The sequence below is a fragment of the Microtus oregoni genome, unplaced genomic scaffold, assembly GCF_018167655.1.
Source record: "Microtus oregoni isolate MIOR12 unplaced genomic scaffold, Mior012 000050F_ref0000143, whole genome shotgun sequence".
Classification (NCBI taxonomy): Eukaryota; Metazoa; Chordata; class Mammalia; order Rodentia; family Cricetidae; genus Microtus; species Microtus oregoni.
In genome coordinates, this window is record NW_024543256.1 from 10,746,437 (window position 1) to 10,771,183 (window position 24,747).

Below are 24,747 nucleotides of genomic sequence, written 5' to 3' on the forward strand. Positions count from 1 at the left end.
GACTGCCACATCCTTGTTAAGTAGTGGGAACGCGTGCTTTTGGTGCTTTTGTCTCTCTCTCAGTAAGGGCCTCTGACTAGGTCATTTAGAGAAGTACTTGTGGACTAAAAGGACTCCATATCTGAGCTTGCAGTGGGAGGGAGAGAAGTGCCAAATAAAGGGCAGGCTCTGGATGGGAGTAGGAAAGATGAAGATGACCAAACCCAGAGTCCAGTAGTCTAAATATTCTTCACAGAGGATCCCCAGCAATGACAGACAGTCACTCTGGCATCAGGCACATGGACAAACAATGAGAAATGCAGAGTAAGCAGGAAATCTGGATTGAGTAGATAAGCCGTGTTTGTAGTATAGCCACTGTTGGCACTAGGCAGTTCTAGTATAACTTGGGAACTGGTGGTTGAAGTTATGAGGGGGAAGTCAAGAAGAAACTGTTGAAGCTCCTGATAGAGTTTGATGGAAGGGAAAAGCCCACCCGGGTGAAAGCAGGAAGCCAGCAGCTGTATACTATAGCCCCCACCCTGTTCACAGTGCCTGGTGGATGTCTTCCGACCTTAGAACTTTATAGACAACCCAATAGAAGATATTGAAGACAAGAAAAGTAAAGGGAAAGACAGCCCTGGAGATGGTGTCAATTCTCTTGGCTCGGTCCACATAGAGTTTCCTCATGGTTTCTCCCTCCTTTTGAAGAGGAGCTGGAGGTTGGGGACTATAAATTCTGGAACCTTCCATTGGACCTCCATCCCTTGCTTGTAGGCAGTGTCCGAGGCCATAGCCACGAAAATAGAAGCTTCTTTCTCGTATGATGTCTTCTTCCTATAATTGCAAGAGATAAAAGGTGGTATTTGAAGCCAGAGTAAAAGCCAGACCACCCATAAATGCCTCATATCCAATGTCCTACAGACAAATGGCTCACTAAACTGGCCCACTACATGCTTTTTGTTGACCACAAAATTATATGCTAAGCAGCTATATGTTGTGCATAAGTGATATGATTTCATTACCTAGTTGCCTTTTGAAAATGTGTAACATCATTTGGAGTCATCTAAAACCACCAAAGTGTCAGCATCTCAATGTCAGATTATTTCTGACAGGGAAACAGAACAACAGCCACAGTGAAGCTGGGATATTTTGACTTGATGAAATTGACTTCAATGAATTTAAAAAGCTTTAGAATTAGATTGTTTGGTATATAGTACTTTTAAAAGTGATTTTGACTTAAAGCTAAGAATTCTAAAAGTTCTAAGTGACCAAATGAGCTAGACAAAGTAGGTTACAGTTGCTCACTCTTCAAAGAGCTGTATGATTCTTTACAAATTAGCTGATCTTAAAAATAAATAAATTAATTAAAAAAAACAAATAAGCTGATTTGAAAAGGGAATCAGTAAATCTATAATAACACTTATTACCCAATGTGCATTACATTTCTGTAGAATGTATGTCTTTTGATAAACACATTAACAGAGATGAGGTGTGTTTTATATTTTATTCAAGTAGTGAGCAGTATGTTGTAGACAGCAGAAAGTCTATTAATACAACCCCTGACTTACAACATTGAGTAGCTGTGCCACAGCTGGGAAGCAGAAAGTAGGGACAGAAAGAGATAAAAGAAATAGATGGGGTCTGGGGGAGAAGAGGGAAGAAATACCCATATGAGAAATATGTCCTTTAAATAGAAGATGATTACATAAATGAAAGTATTGAATTCTCTGCAGGAAAAGCTTTAGCTAAGAGATTGCCTGAGATGAAATCTCCTTTCTTAGGATGTTTTCACCTACCAACTCAAGTTTACCCAGAACTGCGGAGGCTCCAGAGACTAGTAGTCTCTCATCGCTAACACTGGAGAAGTTCAAGGTAGAACAGGAAGAGTAAGTCACCCTAGTTACCTGATGTAGTTCTATAAATTATAAGCACAAGATACATGTATATTGTGTGGGCTTGCCACATGTGTGTATATATATGTGCTAAACATTTTGCACAGTTCAAGGGACATTGAGGGATCTTTATAACAAGGACTCTGCGGCTACAGAACCCAACTGAAAAGTTGTTTTGTAGATGAGATATTGGTATAGCTGGTCATAGTAACTCCTAACTATTACATCACTCAAAAGTGAACTGTTAGGGCAAGTCTGCTACTGGGCTTCAGTGGCACACAAACTCAGGCCAGAAAGTCACAAAGAAACCCTATCCCTTCCTCTGCCATCTGTTAATTCATATATAGACTTGTTCACTACTGTATTCCCAGTGACAGGTGCCATGCTTGGAACCTAATAGACACTCAGTAGATATCTGTTGAGTGGACAACTGGGCTAATGAACCACATGCTTCAGGACATAAGGAATGGAGTAACCTTTTGTTTTGTGATGCCCATATCTTGCCAGGGTCCCAAACTCAAGATTCCGCTCAGAAAGGGTTCTCACTCAGTCATGAAGCACTTGCCCCACTGTACAATGGCTCCATAGCCTTTGGCTTCTCCAAAGGGAGTAGCACTTTGAACAGAGGAAAAAATTAAAGTCTGCGCATCACAGAACTTTGCTGTCCTACTCTTGATTTATCAGGGTCTTCAGGGAGAGTTGTATGTGTGTATATATATGTTGTATGTATGTATGTCAGAGTGAGTTCACTACCCTGCTCTTCAACTTGGACTGGTTACAGTTTGGCGGCCTGAAGGCTTTGCTCACTTGCCATTTTAGCCTCTGTTATCAAAGATCTTGATTCATCTCACATGCGTTCTGCAATTAATTTTCACACTCTTTCTACAGGAGAGGTTTGCTGGGTCCATTATACAGGTAAAGAACCAGAGGCAAACAGAGTATCTCAGAAGGAATTGAAAAGTGAGAGCGGTAAGTAAAGTTTTTTAAAAGAATCCTCCTAGTGATCGAGTTCAGGACCTTGTACCCCACTCTTCACTAACCCAACTAGAAGATACAACTACAGAATATAGGTATTGAGAGAAAATCTTCTAATGGAGAAAGTTAGATTGAACTGCTAGTTCTTTTTTTATAAATCCAATTTTTCTCCTTTTATCCAGTAAATCTGAGGGAAATTATTTGGAAACATTTCCCAGGCTTAAAAATGTAATTTCATAGAGAAGGGAAAAATATATCTAGTAAAGTAAGCTGCTCTTGGCTCTTTTTAATTTTAATATGTATCTTTTATGGTCCAGGAAAGATGAATACCCTAAAATCCAAGGATAAAGAGGCCTGGTTTTGGATATTAGATATTTACGACAGATTCTGAGTAAGTATTTATGTGTTGGGGAGTGTCAATGTGCCATTCAATATTACTTTGCAATTTCCATGGTTATTGAAATAGAATTGAATTTTTCTGCATATCTAGGAGCAGAGTGCTGAGAGGCTAGAGAAGGAAGCTAGACCCTAGCCAGCCTGGGAAATAAATGCCCAGTGGAGAAGGGGTATGAAGATGGGAAGGAGTGATAAATGTCAGGGGAGACAAGCAGGATAAGAAATTGGAAATGGAGTGGAGTACTCAATAGCGGATGGAGAGGTGAACAAGCTTCCGAAAGTAAGTCCCCGAGAGGATTTGCTGCTATTTTGTAATTTTTCTAGTTCTCAAGTTATTGTATTAATAACATCAAGAAGTTTTGTCTGTGCAGTTTGACAGCCTTTGCCTTTGGCTGCTGTGTTCAGAGCCAGGGGCTAACCCTGCAGGGATGGTGAGAATCCACCCTTTCCTCTGAATCATTTAGACCATCTGGGAAGACAAAGCAGAAGCATGTGCAAAACACCCACTATTTTTGGCAGCACTGCGGGAGAAGACCACTATGTTGGGGAGACAAGTGGTTGAGGAGAGGTTAGAAAGACAATGACTAGGCCTAGAGCTAGACGGACAGTTGACTGGCTCCTGAAGAACCCTGTCGTGACCTTGACTCTGGGCTCCTGAGAATTATAATATTTCTCTCTTCTTCCATTGGGTTTTCCCAGGCTGAAGGTTTCTAATTCTTTTACTGGAACATCAAGGCCCCAAAAGAAGGTCTAGACAAACATGAGCTCTCTGTCAACTTCTTTAGCCAGTTTAGGGCATTCAGGATTCCTGTTTAGTACACTGGAGTCACATTAGCTTTAGGAAGCTCAAGAGAGGGGTATTATTGATGGCACAGATTTGGGTTTCAGGCTTTATTCACATTAATAATAAGCCACAGCCCACTTTTAGGCAAGCCACAGTGTCCTATTTAGGCATCAAGCAACTACTAAGTAACTTTGTAATAACTATACGGTGGCACACTCTGTTATAAGCACATGCCAACCTGCATATAAACACGAGCAAACAAAATGTGGGCAGTAGCTGGTTGAATGGGCACAGGATAGGAGGTGGGACTGAGGTCAAGCTGAGTAGCTCTGTGGTAACTAGCAATCTTTGTTACTGGGATGTCAACACAGGCATGTTAGGTAGAAAAGGGACTCTAGACTATTTGATGACCTGCTGTTCATTCCTAGGAAGGCAATGTTAAAATGCATCAAAAACTCCTATGAATGATTTTGGTACCTGCAGACAAGTTTCACACAACTAAAGAAGAGGTCAAGATAGTCTAAAATAATAAAGATATTATTTTAGAAAAGGGATAATCTGTTTTCTTTTCCTCTGCTAACTCTGTACATGTTTTCCTGTCCCCACTATGAGGCAATAAGTCTTTTAAAAAACCCAACTTTTTTCGTCATAATACCCAATCCAAATTCCCACTCCCTCCCCTCTTCGCATTCCCTCCACCCCAACCCACCCACCTTCCATCCATTCCCCAGAGAGGACAAGGCACACTGTGACCCTGGGGAAGGTCTAAGGCCCTCCCCACTATATCTAGGCTGAGCAAGGTGTCGATCCAAAGAGAACAGGCTCCCAAAAAGCCAGCACAAGCAGCAGAGGCGAATCCTGGTGGCAATTCCAGTGGCCCTTCAGTCTGCCCCAGCCATGTAACTGTCAACCACATTCAGAGGGACTGGTTTCATCCCATGCTTGTTCCTTCCCAGGCCAGCTGGTGTTATAAGAGTACTACTCAGCAGTAAAAAAAACAATGACATCTTGAATTTTGCATGCAAATGGATGGAATAGAAAATACCATCCTGAGTGAGGTAACCCAGACCCAAAAAGATAAAGATGGTATGTACTCATAAGTAGATACTAGCTATAAACAAAGGATAGTGAGCCTATAGTTCATGATCTTAGAGAAGCTAAGTAACAAGGTGAACCCAAAGAAAAACATATAGATCCACCTGAAAAGTCAAAATAGACAAGATCACCTGGTAAAATGGAGAACATAACAGTGGAGGGAGAAGGGAGGGGAAAAAAGGAAGAGGAGGGGAGAAGGGAGGAGTTGAGGAGGGAACCATTATGGGGTTAGCAAGAAACCTGGCTCTAGAGAAATTCCCAGAGATTCACAAGGATGACCTCAGCTAAGACCCTAAGCAGTAGAGGAGATGGTGCCCAAACTGGCCTTGCCCTGTGGTCAAACTGATGAATATCTTAAATATCACCATAGAACCTTCATCCAGCAACTGATGGAAACAGAGGCAGAGACCCGCAGTAGAGCACTGGACTGAGCCCCCAAGGTTCAGTTGAAGAATGGAAGGAGTGAGAATATGAGCAAAGAGGTCAAGACCATGATGGAGTCACCCACTGAAGCAGTCTACCTGAGCTAATGAGGCAAGAAGTCTTATGGAAAAATGTATTCAAAGAAATGCAGTTGTAGATCCATCTACTAGAGGGCTCACTATTTAGGACCCGTGAATAAACTAAAGAGCAAAGAATTGGTATTCAGAAAAATATACATGAGACAGGAGCCGTTTTCCCCAGAAAGAAATGTGAAATCATGCAGTTTGTGTGATCATTAGAAGTCATATGGGAGGGGTGCTCTAGGAGCAACCGAGGTGGGAGTTGGGTATTAGGAAGAACAAAGTATTACTATGTCTCTGATAGGCTAGAGTCAGAATTTGTGTGTGTATGTGTCTGTGTGACACTGTGGATCAAATTCATGATTTATGTATATGCTAGGCAAGCACTTTGCCCCTGAGCTACATCTGCTGCCCCCTAGAGTCAAGATTTTTAACAGTAGGTTTGGTTAATTTGGTTTTTGTCCTCCAAAAGTACTCATGTGCTTGGCTTTTTGGTTTTGAAGCCTCTGGATTAGGCAGAAAACAAGGAGTCAAAGCTTGAGACATTGTGCTTCTAAAGATTAAGCAACCAGGAGCAAGGCTTTTGATTTTGCTGTAATTGGAGCTTGCTTTTTTTTCTCTGGGTGGCTCAGACATCTCTGTTGTCATGACAACTTACCTAGTGCCTGTTGTCTGGGCAATTGAGGGAAAACTGCTTCTGTTGTCATGACAACTTCCTCTTCTATCTCCCCCCCCTTGGTGATCACTCTGCTATGGAAGGAATGGGGCTAACAAACAGGAGTGAGGAAGGACACCACTCAAGCCTAACAACTCCGAAGTGTCTGTTGAAGATCAGCACACATCCCACCAGTCAGAAGAGGCAAGTAGTGATCTTTCAAATACAATTCAAATACAGTACTCCTCTTGAAAGGTACTAGTGTCTGACTCTGAGTTCTTGCCAGTAGGACAACTTAGAGTACCTTCCTTCTTGATATAAGGAAAACCAGAAACAACGATTATTATTACAACCAGAAACTGAGTATTGCAGCTCAGATGGAAAGGGATCCTGGTATTTGGGAGCCCAGGAGTACCACAGAGTCACCTTAAGTGTAGCAGCTTATAGTCCTGCCCCAGGAAAAGGTTTTCCCAATGTAACAACTCTACTCTGGCAAGGGAAGGTGTCCCCAGCAAAGTTGTTACAGTTCTGCTCAACTCGGCTCTGCTCCAGCCACTCCATTCTGGTGAAAGAAGATCTCACCCAAACCTCATTCAAGAGATTTATTGGGAGGGAAGAATCCAGGAGGGTGGCTGCCTCTGCCAGGGTGGGAAAAGAGCAACAGCAAACTCAACAGGCACAGGGCTTATATAGGGCTTCATAGGGGTGAAGTTTTTCCAGGGTGAAAATTTTCAGGGTGGGAATTGGTCAGATTTCAATCCCTGAGTTTGGACAATCTCAGATATTGGCTGGATTTCATGTTCAGGGATTGGTTGGTTTTTGTGCTGAGTTGATCAGGGACAGAGTGTGTTTCTTTGGCTCCCATTTCAGGACCAAAGTATGTTTTTTTTTTACTGACCCTTTTTAACCCTTTGGCTCTGGATTCAGGGCCAGGGTGTCTTTCTTTCACTGGCTCTGGTTTCAGGGTCAGGGTGTGTGTTTTGGCTGGCCCTTTTTACCCTACAGTTACTTCTGAAAGCAGTAACATTTGTGCTAAGTCAATAAGGATCTAATACTGGCAAATATGCTTTTGTTTATTTATTTTTTGAGACAGGATTTGTATGTAGTCCTGGCTGCCCTGGAACTCTCTCTGTAGATCAGACTGATCCCAAACTCACAGAGATCCTCTTGCCTCTGCCTCCCAAGTGCTGGGATTAAGGGCATGCACCATTATGCATAACCTTGGTTAACATATTTTAAGTGCTTACTATATGCCATACTCTTAATCCCTCCACTACCTTATAGGGGTTAATGTCCCATTGGATAGATAAAACAAACAAGTATTTAATTTTACTGTCACCAGCCTGGGACTAGAATCTGGGATTCCTGGTTGCCCAGTACTAGAGCCCTAGATTGGGACTTGGTTTGTGGGAGGGTTAATAAGGAGGAAGGAGTTCAAAGGAGAAAGGAAGTAGAACCCTCCCTGTTGGTACTCACCATGCGTTGCCGTCTCTGCCTTCTACGAAGTCTCATAAATTCCTTGTGCTGACGAGAGACAAAATTGACGGCAGCATACTCAAGCAGGGCAGCGAATACAAAGAGTAGGCATACAGCCATCCAGATGTCAATTGCCTTCACATAGGATACCTGAAATATCCATCAATAGAGCAGTTATCCTTCTGGAGTCCTTCCATAGACTATTCAGTGGATTTCCAGTCCATATCAATTGCTTGTTATTGTTCAGTTTTATCCTGAAACTTCTGTGATTTAAATAAGTATGTCATGATATGGATGCCTATCTGAAGGCCATGTCAATGAGCCTGGGCTCATCCTTTCTCAGCAGCCTCCACCCTTTGTGTCTATGAGCCTTTCCTCCCTACTCTTCCTGTATTTATTCTTCCTGCATTCCTCTTTTGCCTTCTGATTCTTCCCTTGCAGTAAGTAGCAATCATCAAAAATCATATTTGTTGGCTCTCTGGTGTCCCCTGAGTTTCTCATAGCCGCAGTGATAATTGGGGAGAGTTCACAATTCCCATGTGAGGTATGTGGACATTTAATACTCAGAGAGAAATGCTCTTCTAGCAGAGATCACTTAGTTAGAAAGGCGGTATTAGGACTGGGCAATTCTGAGCTTTCAAATCAATGACCTTGACAGTTACCTAGGTACAGGTTTACTGGCAGATAGGAGCTCCTCCATTCCCATCCTCTGTTGATCCTGTGAAGTTTGCTGCTGCCTTTTCAGGCCTCCCTGCTAAGCCTCCATCTCTCACCTTGGACAGAATGGCAGAATCCTGAAGGAGTGCCACCTAGCCTTTGTCGTGACCTTCAGTAATGGCATCCACCCATCTGGTTCCAGCTGTGCTCCTCTAGTACCTGCCCTCGGCAGCTTTTAAGAGTAGTTGACCACCAACCTCTCCAGGAACATGTTACAGCTAGGTGGTTCTAAGAGAAGGGACAGAACTTTAGTATATTAAGATCCTTTCACTTCCTTAACCAGGGGCATTCCCTGTGTAGTTTTGAGCTCTCTCCATATAGCTTCCTGTCAGGAGCAGGATTCCTGAAGAGTAACTTCTTTCTATCAGCTTCTGCACTACATGGCACTGAAGGTGCTGCAGATCCTGGGGAAGGAAAGGTTCCATGGGGTAGGTTTTCTACTTGTTAGCTTTCTGTGATAGTGGAGATTGACCTCATGACTTCATATATGCATAGTGCTTTACCAGTAAGCTATATCCCTATCCTCCCATCTTAGTGGTTCTTAACTGGAAACCACTGCTCCACCCACAAGAGCGTTTAGCAATGTTTACCAAAAAATTTGGCAACATGATTTTAGAGTGATGCTAGCTACTGGTGCATCATGGGTAGAGGACAAGGATACTGTTAAGCATTCTAAAGTGCATACCATTCTTCCCTCTAAAGCATACACACACCAGAACTATCTGCTCCAACTGAGGTGTTAAAGTTGGTAAACCCTGCTTTCATTTCTGGACAGTTCCACAGAAAGAGCGAGTAGTATTGTGTTACTGGCTAACTCTGATTAAGAATTCCTTGGTGCTGTCTTCGCTCTGCCACCTGTGAAGACAGCATCTCATGTAACTGTCTATCCGCCCAGGCCCACTGGGATCTCAGGGTTTTTAAAGACCTTCTATGAAGATCAGTAATGAGGCAGTTATAAGGGACAGTAATGAAGGGCTTTAGCCTGTTAATAAAAGGTACACCTTATGTGTTTATGGCTTATTAATAATAAATGTGTCATTAATACATTTAAAAAAATCCCTGTGATCATATCACAACCCCCCAAGACCCTTTGGAGGTTCTCTATAACCCTTGTGATCTAGATGTGTTACACTTACTGTCTTTGATCTCTGCCTACCTCTTCAGCCTCAGTGTGCCGCTTATAACCTATGATCCCGCAACAGTGAAATATTTCAGTGTTTTTAAAGAAGCCAGTCTCCTCTCCTCTCTGAGATTTGGCAGAAATTTGGCTTATTCTTTAGCTTCCACATAAGATGCCCTATTTTTGCGAGGCCTTCCATAATCATCCTAGTGTTCATTTTCCTCCTATATGGACTGGCTTACCTAGATCTCTTTAGCATTCATCACATACCTAAACATTTCTTTCACTAGCCTGAGCTTTTCCATGTCAGGAACTATTTTTACAGTGTTCAGTGTTCTATCCCCAGTACCTGAGTGCTTGGCACACAAGAAGTAGTTTTTGAATGAATGGATAGAAGATGTAGCGATGTGATTGTCTTTGCCGGCTCCTACTTGCTGTCTCTTTCCTTCTTTCCTTTCTTTGTCTCATGAGCTAAAGGCAAGATATAGAGAATTTTATCCTCCCTCCCTAGTGCAATTTTATATCATATCTTTCATTTAGCTTTTCCTCTTGCTGCTGTGGAAATCAAGAGCCTGGCAAAGAGATGGAAATCAGTGCCTTTAGGGTGTTGCACAAAGCAATGAAGGGATGGTTTCTGGAGACTATGGAGAAAGACTACCCCAGCTGAGTTTCCTTTCAAAGAAATCTCCTTTGCTCTCATCCTAGATAGTACAGTTATGTTTTTGGGTGGGAGTGTTGTTGCTATCAGATGCCTCTGGCATCTCCTTTGTCTAATGTTGCACAGACTCAGGGTCCATGGATCTGGTTAGCAAGACTAGTCATTTTAGGGTCCATGGATCTGGTGAGCAAGACTAATCAGTTTAGGGTCCATGGATCTGGTTAGCAAGACTAGTCAGTTTAGGGTCCATGCCTGAATATTTTGCCTACTGGCTAATGAGGCTATTCAGAAGTCACGAAAATATGACAAGTAGTAGTCACGGTTGTAAACAAATAACCTCTTAGCAAAGTTATTTCTCTGTATGAGGAAGCTCTGCCACCTTGGAATGGATGGATAGTGCTCACTTGCAAGGGGGAACCAGAAAGGAAATTCTTTTCAAAAGAAGGCATAAATTGTGGTATCTTCCTGGGTTACAAAGAATCTTCTTACTTGACAGAGATAAAAAAATTGGGGCAGGCTCTTAATGCAGTGATCCCCATATAAGGCTATTATAATAAGTATCATAGCCCAGACTGGCCCAATGGCTCTCCTCTAGAGATGAATGTAGTGTTTTTTCATTTGTGTTTTAATAAATAAAACTTGCCTGAAGATCAGAGAGTAAAACAGACCCACTGGTCAACTTTACAGACCAGGCAGTGGTGACACACACCTTTAATCTCAGTGGCCACATACTCTATTTTTCATAATAACCCCATGGAGGAGGTAGAATTCTTACTTTCATATTATAGGCAAGGCAACTGAGAGACACTTTACCCAAGGTCATACTATTAGTAAATAATGAGGCTGGGATTTAAACCTAAATGTATCTGCCTGACTCTGTTCTTCTACATTTAAATGCCCTACAGCAATTTCATAAACATGTCATCAGTATCCATATTACACATTGCTTAAGTCTCCAATAAAGAAGTTGTATTTGGAGCAACCAATGAGAGATAGCATTTCTCAGGGCCAGATTCCCAACAAATCGGAATAAGAGGGAATATATTTAAGGCAAGAGTTATTATTCTTCCATGACCTGGTCCGTAGTATGTGCTCAACAACTATTTATTGAATGAAACAAATGACTTCACTTCCTGATTTGCTCTGAGCCTTGCTGACCATAAGGACTTTGAGGTGACCTTTAACTTCCCTACATGAATACACATTGCAGGGAGAACTGTTCTTAGTCCTATCAGCACAAATTTTTCTGCATAGTCAAAACATTAACAGGCCCCAGATGATCAGAGTCTACTGTCTTTAATTGCTATTATATTTGCAACCTCAAAATATTCTCCTACCCCCAAAATAAACACTATATTTAGAACACTTTGTAATAGTACCTTACTTATTAAAGAAGGGGACAGAATTTGGTTCAAAACGCAGCTATTTCTTTGGTTGTTTCTGGTCAGAATTGACCTTGAGGAAGTCATCTAACCTCTCTGATCTTCATTCTCACCTGTACTCTGTGAGAATGGAACTTTCTATGTGAGAAGGGTCTTTTGATATGGAGCATGCTAGTATTTCCGAAAGAAAATTAAGTAAGGCACTGACTCTGCTCATTCCCAAGCCAGCAACATTCACACTGTTAATGCTGTTATTAATAGTACGTCATGGAGAAGAGGAGATGTTGGATGCCAGCTATTGCTTATCCCCAGTTATAACCTTAAATCCGGGGTAGAAAGGGAGTAGCTCAGTGCGGAGCATGCGATGCATGGGAAATCGGGGCTTGGTGTCAAGCAGGCTCTCTTGCGTATCTCTTCACCTTGGGCAAAGAGGCCCTCGATCCAGAGCTCTGGGTTGTCATGGTGAGGACAGTGGTGATGCCGAGGCCTACACGGGCAGGGGCAGCATCCATGTTGATCCAGAAGGAGACCCAGGACAGGATGACAATGAGTAGGCTGGGAATGTACATCTGAATCAGATAGTAGCCCATCTGCCGCTCCAGGTGAAACTTCACTTCTATGCAGGTGAATTTTCCTGTAAGAAAGAAATGAAGTATTAGGCTCTGAGTCCCCAGACTGCAGCTTAGCCTGAGGGAGTGTGGGTCAGGAATAGGGCAGCTCTGCTGAACCAACCTCTGGGATCCTCAGCTGGCCAATAAATGATACTTTCAAAATGGCCCCAGGTAATGCCAGATACTGTACTATGAAGGCTCCCAAATCAGCCATAAGGATTGCCTTCTCGCTCCCAGAATTTTAGCATAGAGCATAAGATCTTTCAAGTAACAATTCCAGAAAGAGGATAAAGAATAAGAGGGCTCCAGACTCAGACTCTCTGGGGTTGAATCTCGGGTTTTCGCTTAATAGCTATGTGATCTTGAATAATTCACCCAAGCCTTTTGATTGTTACGCCTTTTGTTCTTGAGACAAGGTCTTTTTATGTAGCCCAGGGCAACATCAAATTTGGAATTCTCTGCTGTACCACCATGCCAAGTTCTACCCAAACTTTTTGAGCTAGTTTCCTTGCCTGGAAAGCAGAGTAATTAGCAATATCAACTCCATCATTGGGCTGTTAGAAAAGTTAAATGAAATACTGTAGTCGAGGTGCTGAGCACAGAAGCTGTTTGTACTATTAAATCATCGTTATGAAAGAACTAGTTTGGACTTCATTTATATCTCACCATCCTTCCTTGTACTTGCTCATATCCCTGAATCTCTAGCAATAGCTGGAATAAACACTCCCTGTGTCTTAAGCAAGTGAGAAGAGCAAGCTAGTATACAGTGGGAAAGGATTTGCAACAGAGATCAGCTCTGGATACTGGAAAGCAGGTTCCCATAGAGGATAAGGAAGCACTATGCTGTTTCACCATAAAAAATGCATTGGTTCTAGGCACATATCTCAGCGTTCTTCCTTTTTGCATGCCAGCCCTCTTTAATTTAGCCTGCTTCCCACGACTCTGAAGCTAAGAAATATTCATTAGCAGCTTTTCTCAAAACTAGAGACTTGGGATAACACAAGAGGAAAAGCAGATTTGTACAGCCATCTCTATTCATTGGGAGATGGCTTTCAAGCCCCCCCCCACAGATACTAAAATCTGTAGATACCCAAATCTCTTATAGCAAGTGACATCACATTTGTATTTAAATGATGCATACCCTTCTATATACTTTAAATTAGATCTGTATTATTCATTTTAAACATTTGTGTGTGTGTGCATCATATGTGTTGAAGTTGGAGGACAACTTTTATTAGTCAGTTCTCTCCTTCCACCATGTGGAACTGGTGGGAACTGAACTCAGCTCATTTATCCTCTGAGCCGTCTTTTCAGCTCTAGATTACTTATGATATAACACAATGTAAGTTCTATGTCAATGATTGTTACACTGGATTTTTAGGTACTAATGATAAGGAAAAGTCTGTATCTGTACAGCACAGATGAAATTTATTATTAATGCTTGTGTTCTGAGGTTGGATGGACCCTTAGACATAGAACATGTGAACATGGAGAACCAACTCTGTGCTTTGATGTTATTCTGACTAAGGCTTAACTCCTATCTGATTACTCAAGATCAGTGATTTGAACTGTTACTGCTTCGGGCTTTGGCATGCTGTATGATTCTATGACCTCCTACTCATTTCTGAGCTCACCGTGGGCTTCTTCCTGTGACATGCCTTTATTATATATTCATATTCTCTTCCTGTGCTTTCCTTCATTCTCTATTGTAATAATAGTGTGGGTTTTAATTATAAGATTAACATTTGTTTAATATAAAAGAATAAGAGACGGAATAACATTCTTAAGCTCATTATTTATCAAATCACTACTAAGTGACTGGAGTTTAATACTTTAAATCCTGTAGCACTTTTTGGGGGTGGGTAAAATGGTTATCTCTCATATTACAGATAAGGGTACTAAAGCATAAAGAGATTAAACTAAATTTTTCAAGGGTACCCAACAGTATTTAAAAAAGCTAGAATCTAAACTCAGGTTTATATTACTGAAAAGTTCTTGTTTTATACATTGTATCATACTGCTTTAGAAATATTTAGTAGTAGTATTTCCTTTCAGGGTTTTTAAATACATATTTTTGCTTTATTTTTATCACAGTATAGCCATGTTTTTTATGCAACATTATATCGTATCCCTTTTGTAGTTTGTGTTTTCCCATGAAGATCTAAGAACTGTGAAAGTATGACGCATACTATTTTACCATGACGGCATATTGTTTTACCAAGTAGGCACACTGTTTAATTTACTTCTACCCTATGGGTGGATATTTAGAGTAATTCCACGTTTTTGTTAGCACTAAAAGTGGCAGAGAAACCTTAGTGACTAAAGCCAGTGAGATATTTTGTAATATTTTCCTAAAATACATTCCTAAGGGTAGAATTCTTGTATTAAATAAGTAGGGAAAAATTAGCTTCTAGACTAACATTTCTCAAAATGTAGTGTTTCCTGAACTACCTGTATTACAGGCCTCATGATACTTGTTAACATGCAAATTTCTAGACATTTCCTCTAGTATATGTGATCAGAATCTCATAAGAATCAGTGTTTTTAAAAGACTCCCAGGAGAATATATTGAGTACAGAAGCTTGAAAACAATTCCCCTACATACAAACTGCCATTCTCCCACCCAAGTTTCTACCAGTTTCTAGGTGTAGTTTCTAAATTCAAGGAACTGTTCCTTCCCCACTCCCACACAGCTAAGTTGCTGAAGGGTATGAGGAACCAGCAACTATTAAGAAAGCTGAAGGATTGAGCTGTCCAGTCAGGAAAAAAAAATAACAAAAAACAAAACAGTTCCTCTCGATTTCCCATGCTCCACATTCAGGAAAAGAAGTTAGGTGAGGAGAGCCAGGCAGTGGATGTGACTGCAGAAAGTGTGCCTGGTCGGCTGCCTGCTCCCTCTGGCCTGGTTCCTCTCTATTTGTGCACAGCTCTTGACACCTCCTAAATGTAGACTTCCCTGCTTCCACAGGAAATTGGCCCTTAGAAAAATGAGACCCTTTGGCTGCTCATTGTCACAGCCTCTTCATTCTGCAGCATATGAGAGAGATACAAGCATGGGGTTTGGGATTGGATCTGGATTTGAATTTTAAATTTGACATCTTGTAATTGTGTGACAACTGATTCAAACTTTACCCCCCTTCATACCTTTTTTTAAAATTTATTTTACAGTTATTTTTTTCTACATGCATATGTGCGAGTATGAGCATGTCTCAGTGTGTGTGTGTGTGTGGCGGTCAGAGGACAGCTTGTGGGAGTCAGTTCTCTCTTTCCACAATGTGGGTTCTGGGGATGAAACTCAGGTTGTCAGTTGACCTGCTGAGCCATCTCTCTAGCCTTTCTGTGTTCTCTTTATGAAAGTGACACTGACGGCCTCTGCCGCAGTGAAATATAAGAAGCGTGTAGCATCGTATCTCTTCTATTCTATTGAGCCTCCAGTGGGACCTGGTTGCCTTGTCCCCTTGTCTCTCATTTTGAGACCCTCTAGTGCCTTATAAACGATAAACACCTGCCTGAGTCTTACCTGTGTTGTAATGCTTGGTACAATAACCTAGATCCTTCTCGTCCCGCAAGATAAATTGGGGAAGAGTCAATCCGTCAGCCACTTGGACAGCAGGAGCATCTTCTAGCCACTCAAATACGAGGTCATTCATCGTGTAGCCAACTGCAAGTGGCAAAGGTATCAAAGAACTTCAGAGTGCATGTTTTAGGTGAGGACAGAGGTGGAGTTAGTTAGCAAGGGTGCATAGCTGGGAAACAAGGTTTGGGGTTTAGAAATGGCACTCTAAATCTTGGAAAAGGGAATGTTTCTGAAGAGGGCATTTCCTCAATTGTCTTACGGGCTTGAACTAAATGAGCAAGTCAGAAACATCCTAGATTACCCTACTATGTACGTCTCAAGCTTGGTAAATGCCTAGAGAGAAATTACTCTGTTAGACTTAGGATATAGGCCAAGAAGTTTGGAAAGATGTCATGGACCCCAGCTGGGAACCTCCTGGCACTTCTTAAACCCAGAGGAGTAAGCATGTGTACCAAGCACATGTCCTGAGCTGAGCCTCGGAGCCAGGGCTTCTGCCGCTTCACCTCAGGGAAGAGAGAGCTATTTCTGTCCCTCCAGTCATGCATGGGAGAATGTGGTCACAGATTCCTAGCCAGGGACTTGAATTGGAAAAAATTGAGACTTAATAGCTGAGGATGCCAAATTGCTCACAGATTACCGGCAGTACATGAAGGCTCCTGTCACAGACATGACTGTGTTCTCACATGTAAGGGCCGACTGAGGGTTACAGTATCTAGAGAGGTGTGCTGTAGCTCTGTGGCTTCAGACGGGTCATCTTAGACTAGATTCCCACATCTACTCTTCTGTCAAATGAGGCTAGTGAAGGCTCCTCCACCAGGTTTTAAAATTGTGAGGGTTGATGAACCTGCCTGGAAAGATGGCGTATGAATTCTAGAGGGTGGACCATGGTGTACTTTCTTTCCATCACTGTTCCCATGTGCTACAAACAGTGCAACATGTTTTCTTCTCTGAGGGATGTCTCCTGATCTCAGGTTTATCTCACCCAGGTAACAGAGTGAAAGTAAATGATAACCTATCCTTGCCATCCTTTGGCTTTCTGCACATTTGCCTGCCCATATAGGTTGACACCTTTGCATAGAGGACCGTGACTGACTTGGCCACTCTAGACACTTTCCTGTGTGCCTGAAGCTGCCGCCTCATTCTTTCTAATCACTCTCTGTATTCATGGAGAATCAGAGCTCCTAGTGTATCTCCATCTTGCCCCAAGCTGGCATATATGGGCATCTTCAGTGTCTTAATCCTGGGAGGGTCAAGGTAAAGCTACTTCAGGGACTGCAGGAGAAAATGGGAACAGAGGAAACACCCTTCAGAGAGTGTCCATGGCCAGTTGAAGCACGTTTCTTCAGAAGGCTGGGAGTCATTATGTTGCCCAGCTCTATGCAATAGTCAGCCCAGAAAGTAATGTGGGAACACAGAAACCACACTGGGCTAGGTGGCAAGGAACCTTGGCTTCTAGTCTCATTCATGACAAGAATTGATGACGTGTGCTTGGGTAAGCCCCTTCATGTCTGAAATATCATTGGAGGATATTGACTAGCTGTTAATCTAGGCCTTGCCTTGCTGTTCACTAGAGACACTTACAGCTTTCCAGCTGCATCGTGCAGGTCTGGATGTCCATTGGGAAGTTCTTGAGGTCCATTGGGCAGGACAAAATGAGGGTCAGTCTGGTGGGAACAGAAAAAAAAGTACGTCAGTTTACTGGGTTGGCACATTGTATAGCATGAACCATCTTCCTACTCTTGTATCTCCATCTGGCTGCTGCTTCTTACTACAAAGTCCCCTTGCTATATATATACTAGGTGCACCTGATGCTGTAGAGCACATTCCCATTCTCGAAGATGCGGAGTAACTTGTTGTCTGTGGTCACCTCATGGAAGTTGGCCCCTTTCTCATTGGCAAAGAAGAGGTCTGGCTTCCAGATAGAGTCGAGCATGGAGGGATCTAAGTCCAGAGAGTCATCAGGATATTCTCGGTAGGCCAGACGTGGGTCATTCCACTGCTGCCGTAAGAAGACATTTACCCGGTAGTCCTGGAAGGGTGGCAAGGAGGGCCTATCACAGGCGGTGCTTTTCCCAGGGGTCCAGTAAGACCAGCATGAGCAGAAGGGCCATGAGGAGGAAATGCTGGAAATGCAGCTTGGGGCGAGTAGATATTTTCCAGTGGAAAAAGCCCACTTTGGCCAAGTATGGCAAAGAGGGGAAGGGAAATACATTCATTTAAATGTCTATTATATACCAGACTCTCAGCTAAGTGCTTTTTTTTGTAGGACTGGAGGTTGAACCCAGGTTTGTGAGCATGCTAGGCAAATACTGTATCACCCAGCCACTTCCTCAGCTCTAAGTGCTTTCCTCATAAGCATCGTCTTAGTTAAGCCTCTCGTCTTTCTTGCATAGAGAATGGTTTCATGATCTGCACTTTGCATATGGATAACAAAGACCAGGAAAGATTGAAGTCAACTTGCTTAACATGTCGGTGGCAGAATTAGAATTTGAACTCAGGTTTCCCGATTCAAAAGCCTGCACTCTGCATTGGGTTACTTCACATATCTGATGAACTGTTCTTGGACGAGTTTGCATTTAGTTAGGGACAACTAAGAGTAACCTCTCGGTCATCAATTCCAATTTCCTGTGGCTTAAGCTGTGATCACAAAGCAGGAAGAGGGCAATAGAAAGGAAATGCCTGCTATCTGGTGAGCTTCTCCCATTCACATGGGAATGGAAGTGGGGAATGGGAAGACCCCTTACCATGGTGGTCTCAGTGACGGAGCCAAAACTGTTGATGAAGATGTTGCAGGTCACATTCACAGGTGGGCCTAAGGGTAGCAAAGCACAGCCCATTGGCAGGGCATTCCAGAAAGCTGAGCCCAGGTTCCAAAACTCCCAATCCGAGCTGCAGATGAGCTCACTGCTGGGAAAAGACTGACAGCTACCTGGACCCAGAGGCAATAGGGAACAGAGGCTCTTTCTGAGCTCTGAGATCTAGCCTCAGACTTCCAGTCTTCTTCCTTAAGGCTGGCCACCAAGTACTGGCTAAGCAGTGTGCCACCCGAAGTAATAAGCATGGAGGAGATTTTAGTAGATGGATGTTTCTTACCTTTGAAATTGGGCCTAATCCTGGCATCATATCCAGATGTTCGTCCCATCAGCTTATCCAAGAAATCAGAAGGGGACATGAGCTGGGACCCTTTGGGCCCAGATTTGACATCCTCTTTTGCCAAAGCCACACTGGGGAACAGGAGAAGGAAAGAAGTTTGAGGATAGTTGTTTTCTACATTTATCACAGAATTTGCTTTCCCATCTCCATCCCCCTTTGATGAATCTGCCCCTCAGTCAGGAACAGAAGAGAATGGGTCTCTGGTGTACTGAATGAGTAGACAATCAGTTATGAGCTAACGTGGCTGCCCAGCAATAGTCCTGGGAAATGCTTTCCCACAGATGGGATGTTTTCGCACTTAATTCTCAATAACATGGCATTAGGCCTGTTATTTCCAATTTACAGGTGAGAAAACAGGCTTGAAAGGTAGTTACTTGCCCAAAGTCTCAGAACTTCTGAGTGACGTAGTTAGGACTCAAATACTGGACTAAGGACCTACTTAGTGATCTTTTCCTGAAGGAGCTTTGAAAGCAGTCAGAGAAGAATAGCATCTCACCAATGTGTTGCTAATGTAGCCTAGCCAAGGATTGGAGGGGCTTTAGGACAAACAGCTTCCCTGAGAGCTGGTGTCAGTTGCTTGGGCTTGCTGTGAGATTTGTAGGACTTAGGACCCAGCTTCTGTTGGGGGTTGGGGGAGGCTTGGTTTGTGCCATTTTCTTCTTTCTTGCCTAGCAAGGAGCTATGTTTAAGTATAGGGTCGTGGCTAATACAGGCAGGTGAATACAATAAATAAACAGTAATCTGTCACCATGGGAGAGTTTCCAAACAGAGTGATCATACTGAGGTAAACTCCCATCTTTCTCTACCTCACAGCTTGCTTTGGGGGAAAATGTCACTATGTTGTGGCCTGACATAGAATCTAGCCTCTTTCTTTGGTCAGTTTTCCTCCTAAGAGAGCCGAGGAGCTAGATCGATGGATACAGTGCTTGTTGCACAGGCACAGGGAACATCACGGAGACCCCCAACACCCAGGAAACGATCTGGTGGGCATGGAAGCACCCTTGGAATCCTTTCCCTGGGGAGTCTAGCTCTCCCGTGGCAAGCTGGATAGGTAGACAAGCTGAAACTGGCTAGATATGGGTTCAGCAAATGACCCTGCCTCAATATATAAGATAAAGAATGATCGAAGAAAACATATGACATCAGCCTCAGGCCTCTATACATGTATGCACACATGCATGTATACCCACACATATTTGTGCCCACACATGTGCAAACACTTATACACACATAAACACAAGTTTTCTTCTAGGAGCAGAAAAGCCCTTCCATATAACCGTTTACTTGTGTACTAGCCAACACATAGACTAAGGACCAGGGACTCTGCAAAAGCCGAGCAGGGGTAGATGGCATGACTGAACTCAGGCCAGACTCCTGGCTAGAGCAGGTACTTTATTGATGCATCTTACTGCCATCCCCACAGCTGCCACGGGTGCTGCACTGTGGGACTGAGCATCAGGGTGACAGCTGCCTTTCTGTGTCCTAGTCTCATTTAAGCCAGTGGCTCCCTTTCCCCAATAAGTCTGTGTTCTAGTCAGTGATTGATAGACTCATTAAAGGGTCCAAGGCACCATATTAAATGCCTCATAAGCCTTATCTAGGTTAATTCATACCAGTCCTCCCTGATTATCTCTTACAACTGGCTCTCTATATCTAAGGGACATTGGTTCTAGAACCCCTTTGTAGGTAATCAAATTTTCAGATGTTAAAACGGTATAGTGTTTGGATATAACCTGTGAATATCTTCCTGTATACTAGTAAATCATTTCTACGTTCTTACACCTGATGCACCGTGAATGTTATACACATAGTTGTTTAGAGAATACAGACAAGGAAAATCCAAATCACACCAGCAGAGGTACTATTATATGTCTTGTATCTGTGATACTTGAATCTTAAGATTTGGAACTGATGGATATGAAAGTCTGTACATAGATTGGAAGATAGGGGACCAATAAGGGGAAGGTGAAGTGACTTCTCCAGGAGCCTCCAGCTAGTGAATTGTAAAGCCAAAATTCAGAGCCAGAGCCGGTAACCTCAAGCCTCAACGTGTCGGTCATAGAACTATTACAAGGCAAGTAGCCGAGAATGATCTATCAAAGAACCAGAGTGAGGAACAGTCAACACCTGTCCCACCATGACTTCCTAGACTTCTGCCTTGAATCCCCAAAGCAGGCAAGAATCCCTTGCCCTGGAGACAGAGGCCACCCTGGCCCCCGGCAGGAGCAGCCAGAGCAGGTGGCTTAGGCAGGCTGGGGAAATCCAAGGAGGTCGGTAGTAATGCTGGGCAGGCAGAAGTCGGCGCCTTCACCACAGGATGTCCACACTAGCCAGGTGCGCTCTGCTGCTGCTGCTGTTGTTGCTTCTGTTGGGCATCTGCCACCTGCCTGCTGGGAGGGCATATGGCCCTGCCTATAGAGTAGCCAGACCTCTCTACTGTCCTCAGCCTCACTCAGGTCACCTCCACTAGGCCCTGTCCTAGAACTCTAGGATAGGCTATGAATCTTCTGTCTATTGTCCCAAACCTGTTTTGGTCCCCCATCTCCTGAGATCACCTTATTTAAGGAAACAAGACCAAGAGTTACTTTGTGAAACCACTCTATCCACTTTTTCACTCCTGAAAGTTCGCAAACACTGGCAGGAGCTAGACAGGTCAAGAACTCGTACAAGGCCCTTGGTTGGTGTAAGGAGAGAACTTTGACTCAGCTCCTGCATGGCTGAGCAACCTTGAGCAGGTCACTACCCTTCTTTATCAGCTTCCATCCATACAGTAAATGGCTTGAACTTAGGACTCTTTAGAGCCCCTCTTCCTCCAATGACCTCCAGTTTCTGAGTACACATGCTGCTTCTACCGCTTGTCCGTGGATCTTGAGGCAGTCTGCCCTCGACTAGGGTCAACTCCGTGACCCCTTTATGTCTGTCATGTCTGTATCCTTTCAGCTCCTCGGAGCTGCCATTCCACTCTGAGCTGCTTTCACTTCCACACATACTGGCCCCCTTTACACCCCTTCCTGCCTGCCATTGACTGTCCACAAGCAATGGGGCAGAAAGCGAAATGCCCCAGGCCACCCCTTGGGTGAAGGGGAGGAAGACATTGCTCCGACACTCTTTCCACTTTGTGAGCTATTCCTTTGAAGAGCAGTTCAGCCAAGCCATAGGCATCATTTCTACCCAGTGTACCCTGTCAGCCTCGACTAGCTCTTGTGATCATGGGAAGGGGCAAATGCTCAGGGGACGTTTACAAGGAGCCCCAAGAATTTCTTGCTTGCAAACCCAGGGAATGACTGCTACCTGGTTCCTCTAAAAGGACAGTGAGCAGCTATGTATACAAGGGCAGGGAGAGCTCAGAAAGCTAAGGTTCAGGTAACCCAGCTCCATCCTGCAGGGATCCTGTCGCAAACCTGTGCCACCTGCAGCCTCATTGGCAGGCATCTGACAAATGTTCCTGCCATTTTAGGGATCCAGCTGGCAGGGAGATGATAGGGTTCAGTTACAGGACAAGCGACATCCATTTTAGATTTTAGGACTCAGCTACCTAGCCCCTACCCACGCTCATGCAATTCATTCATACAGAAGAAGCTCCACCCGCACTGGGGCCCTACATCTGTACTGGACAGCTCCTGGGTCCTGACTAAGGAGGGTCTTCCCCTCATGCCCTCCTGACCTTTTTTTTCAAACTTAGAAGAAAGTGTGCCAGCTACCCCGTCTGTTAGCACCAGCCACCAGTAAGTGTTTGCATGCACCTCCTTCTCACCCCCACTGAGCTCACCTGAGGAGGACCTTCCCTGGCAGGGTCCAGAGAAGAAGGAAGAGGGTTGCAGGAACAAGAGTTGCCATTCTGCAGGGACCTTGGAGTCCTTTCTCAGCCTGGCTGCCAAGGTGAGAGCAAGTATTCCTGTGGGAAAGGCAACAGTATAGAGCCCGTCTCCAACTTGGGCTAGAATAAGGAGCCTGTGTGGCTGGGTTAGGAGTTGAGCCCTCTTTCCTCTCCTGCCTCTTTTCTTCCCTGTCCTTAGCAGTCAGGGTCTAGAACTAGTCCCCTGGAACTGAACCTGACACGAAAAACCCTACCAGCTCCAGCTCCGGCTTGCACTTGTCTTGGACTGAGGAGGGCCTCAGCCTGCCGGTCAGGGAGCCAGAAAAGATTCTCTTTGGGTAGCAATCACCCTGCAAACCCTGGAGAGTCTTGGAGGGGAGGGAGGAAGGAGACGAGTAGAAAGATGTTTCCCTCCCTCCCACATCCCCCTAGATGCACCCTCCGAAAGCAGCAATTTAAAGGCACAGTCGCCAGCAGCTGGAGTGGGGTTCCCAGCTTGTCTGAATACTGGGGAGGAGCTTGGGATGATGAGCTGCTGCCTGGGGAGAGTCTGAGGTGTCAGGTCCAGCCTCCAACTCTCCAGGAGGAATGCACACATAGGCCCCTTGTTACCCCTGTGCCCAACAGCTTTCTCTTCAGCCTGGAGCCAAGATGGGGCACTAGAGTAAAAGTCTCAATGCTTTTTCTAAGGGGAAAAATACCCCAGAGGGGTCACGGGGGAGCACCAGGGTATCCTAAAAATGTCAGCTTCAGATCAAACAGGTGTAGAGGGGTTGACTGCAGGGGCTGCTTCTCTGTACCCTCTGGATGGAGGCACAGAGCGTGGCAGCCCACAGCCTGCCCCCCTCTCTCTTCTTCCCCTTCAGCCTGGTACCTATGTATTCTCTCTCCTGCTTGGTTTCCCTCCCTCAGGTAATCTTTGTGGAGCCTGGCACCTGTTTGAGCTCTCAAAATCCTTCTTCCTCAGTATCTATCTCTAGGCCTGCTTGTGGGAAGGACAACTGTCCTGGGTGGAGGTAAAGGACAGCCTGGCTGGGACATTGGTTTGTAAGCTTTAGAGAAATCTGAGGTGGGAATGACAAGTCTAGCAGCTCCACACCCCTGGGTGGAGGAAGAGAGAGTGTGACCTAGCTTCTTCCATGGCTTTCTGCACATTTGCCCTTGCCATCCAGATACATAAGGAGCTCCATTTTCTCCTGTCTGCCTGTTTGTCTGGTTTTCCCCATGCAGTGTCTAAAGAAAAGCAGGGACTTCTAGTGCCATTCCCTCCCTGCTTCCCTCCCTTCTCTTCCTCTCCCTGAACTTTTCCATCATCCACCTTTGTTTCATCTCGGTTTTCCTCTCTTCCTTCTCTGTATCTCACCTCCTATGTCAGTCTCCTTCTCCTTCCCCCTCTCTTTCGTTGTTTTCTTTCTCTAGCTCCCTTGTATCTTAAGTCACTCACACTCTCTTCCTAAATTATAGCAGTGAAAATCCAAAGACTTGCTTTTCGTTAGTGGAAACTCTCCTCCCAGCTCTGCAGAGTTCGGGTGCATGCTGGGGAAGAGATCAGTGCTACTTTATACTGATCAATTTGTCATCTGCCTGGCCGTAGCCTTTCCAGCCTCTCCAGAAGGAGATTTGGGAAGATTGGATGCTCTTGCAAGAGGGTCCTATTCCTATATAGGGGGATTAATAACAAGGCATTCGTGTATAGAGCGTGCAACAGCTCCTTTTTTTGCTGTGTTATTATTAAGGAAAAGGATTTTTCAAATTACAGATGAAAGCCAAAGAAGAGAATTTTCAAGAATAAATGCTGAAATATTGATGAGTGAGCCGAGCTTTTGGAATTGGGACTGAGAATGTTATATGCTTCGGTGCTTATATGGTAGGTAAAAGCAAAATACTAATCACCCTGGTAGCATCTTTAGCCACCCTTTCACCTGCTCACCCTTCCTCCTTGTTTCTCTTAAGCATC

At 44.0% G+C, this 24,747-nt stretch overlaps 1 protein-coding gene across 1 annotated transcript; it reads right to left on the minus strand.

Annotated features, from left to right (window-relative positions):
* Positions 1–522: 522 nt before the first annotated feature.
* LOC121437180 (glycine receptor subunit alpha-4-like) lies at positions 523–22,810 on the minus strand. Its single transcript, XM_041637031.1, has 9 exons — positions 22,743–22,810; positions 18,914–19,044; positions 18,565–18,632; positions 17,626–17,849; positions 17,402–17,484; positions 15,764–15,904; positions 12,052–12,266; positions 7,756–7,905; positions 523–813 (listed from the first exon to the last, which is right to left on the minus strand). Exons 1-9 carry the CDS (start codon positions 22,808–22,810, stop codon positions 523–525), a joined length of 1,371 nt encoding a protein of 456 aa, XP_041492965.1.
* Positions 22,811–24,747: the final 1,937 nt, after the last annotated feature.

Bases quoted from the DNA above. Each gene is read 5' to 3' on its own strand.
- LOC121437180 (XM_041637031.1), bottom strand. From the start codon at position 22,810: ATGGCAACTCTTGTTCCTGCAACCCTCTTCCTTCTTCTCTGGACCCTG. The intron at 18,633-18,913 runs GTAAGAAACATC...TGCTACCCTTAG, and splicing joins GATTAGGCCCAATTTCAAAG to GCCCACCTGTGAATGTGACC. The intron at 814-7,755 runs GTGAGTACCAAC...TTGCAATTATAG, and splicing joins GGCAGAGACGGCAACGCATG to GAAGAAGACATCATACGAGA.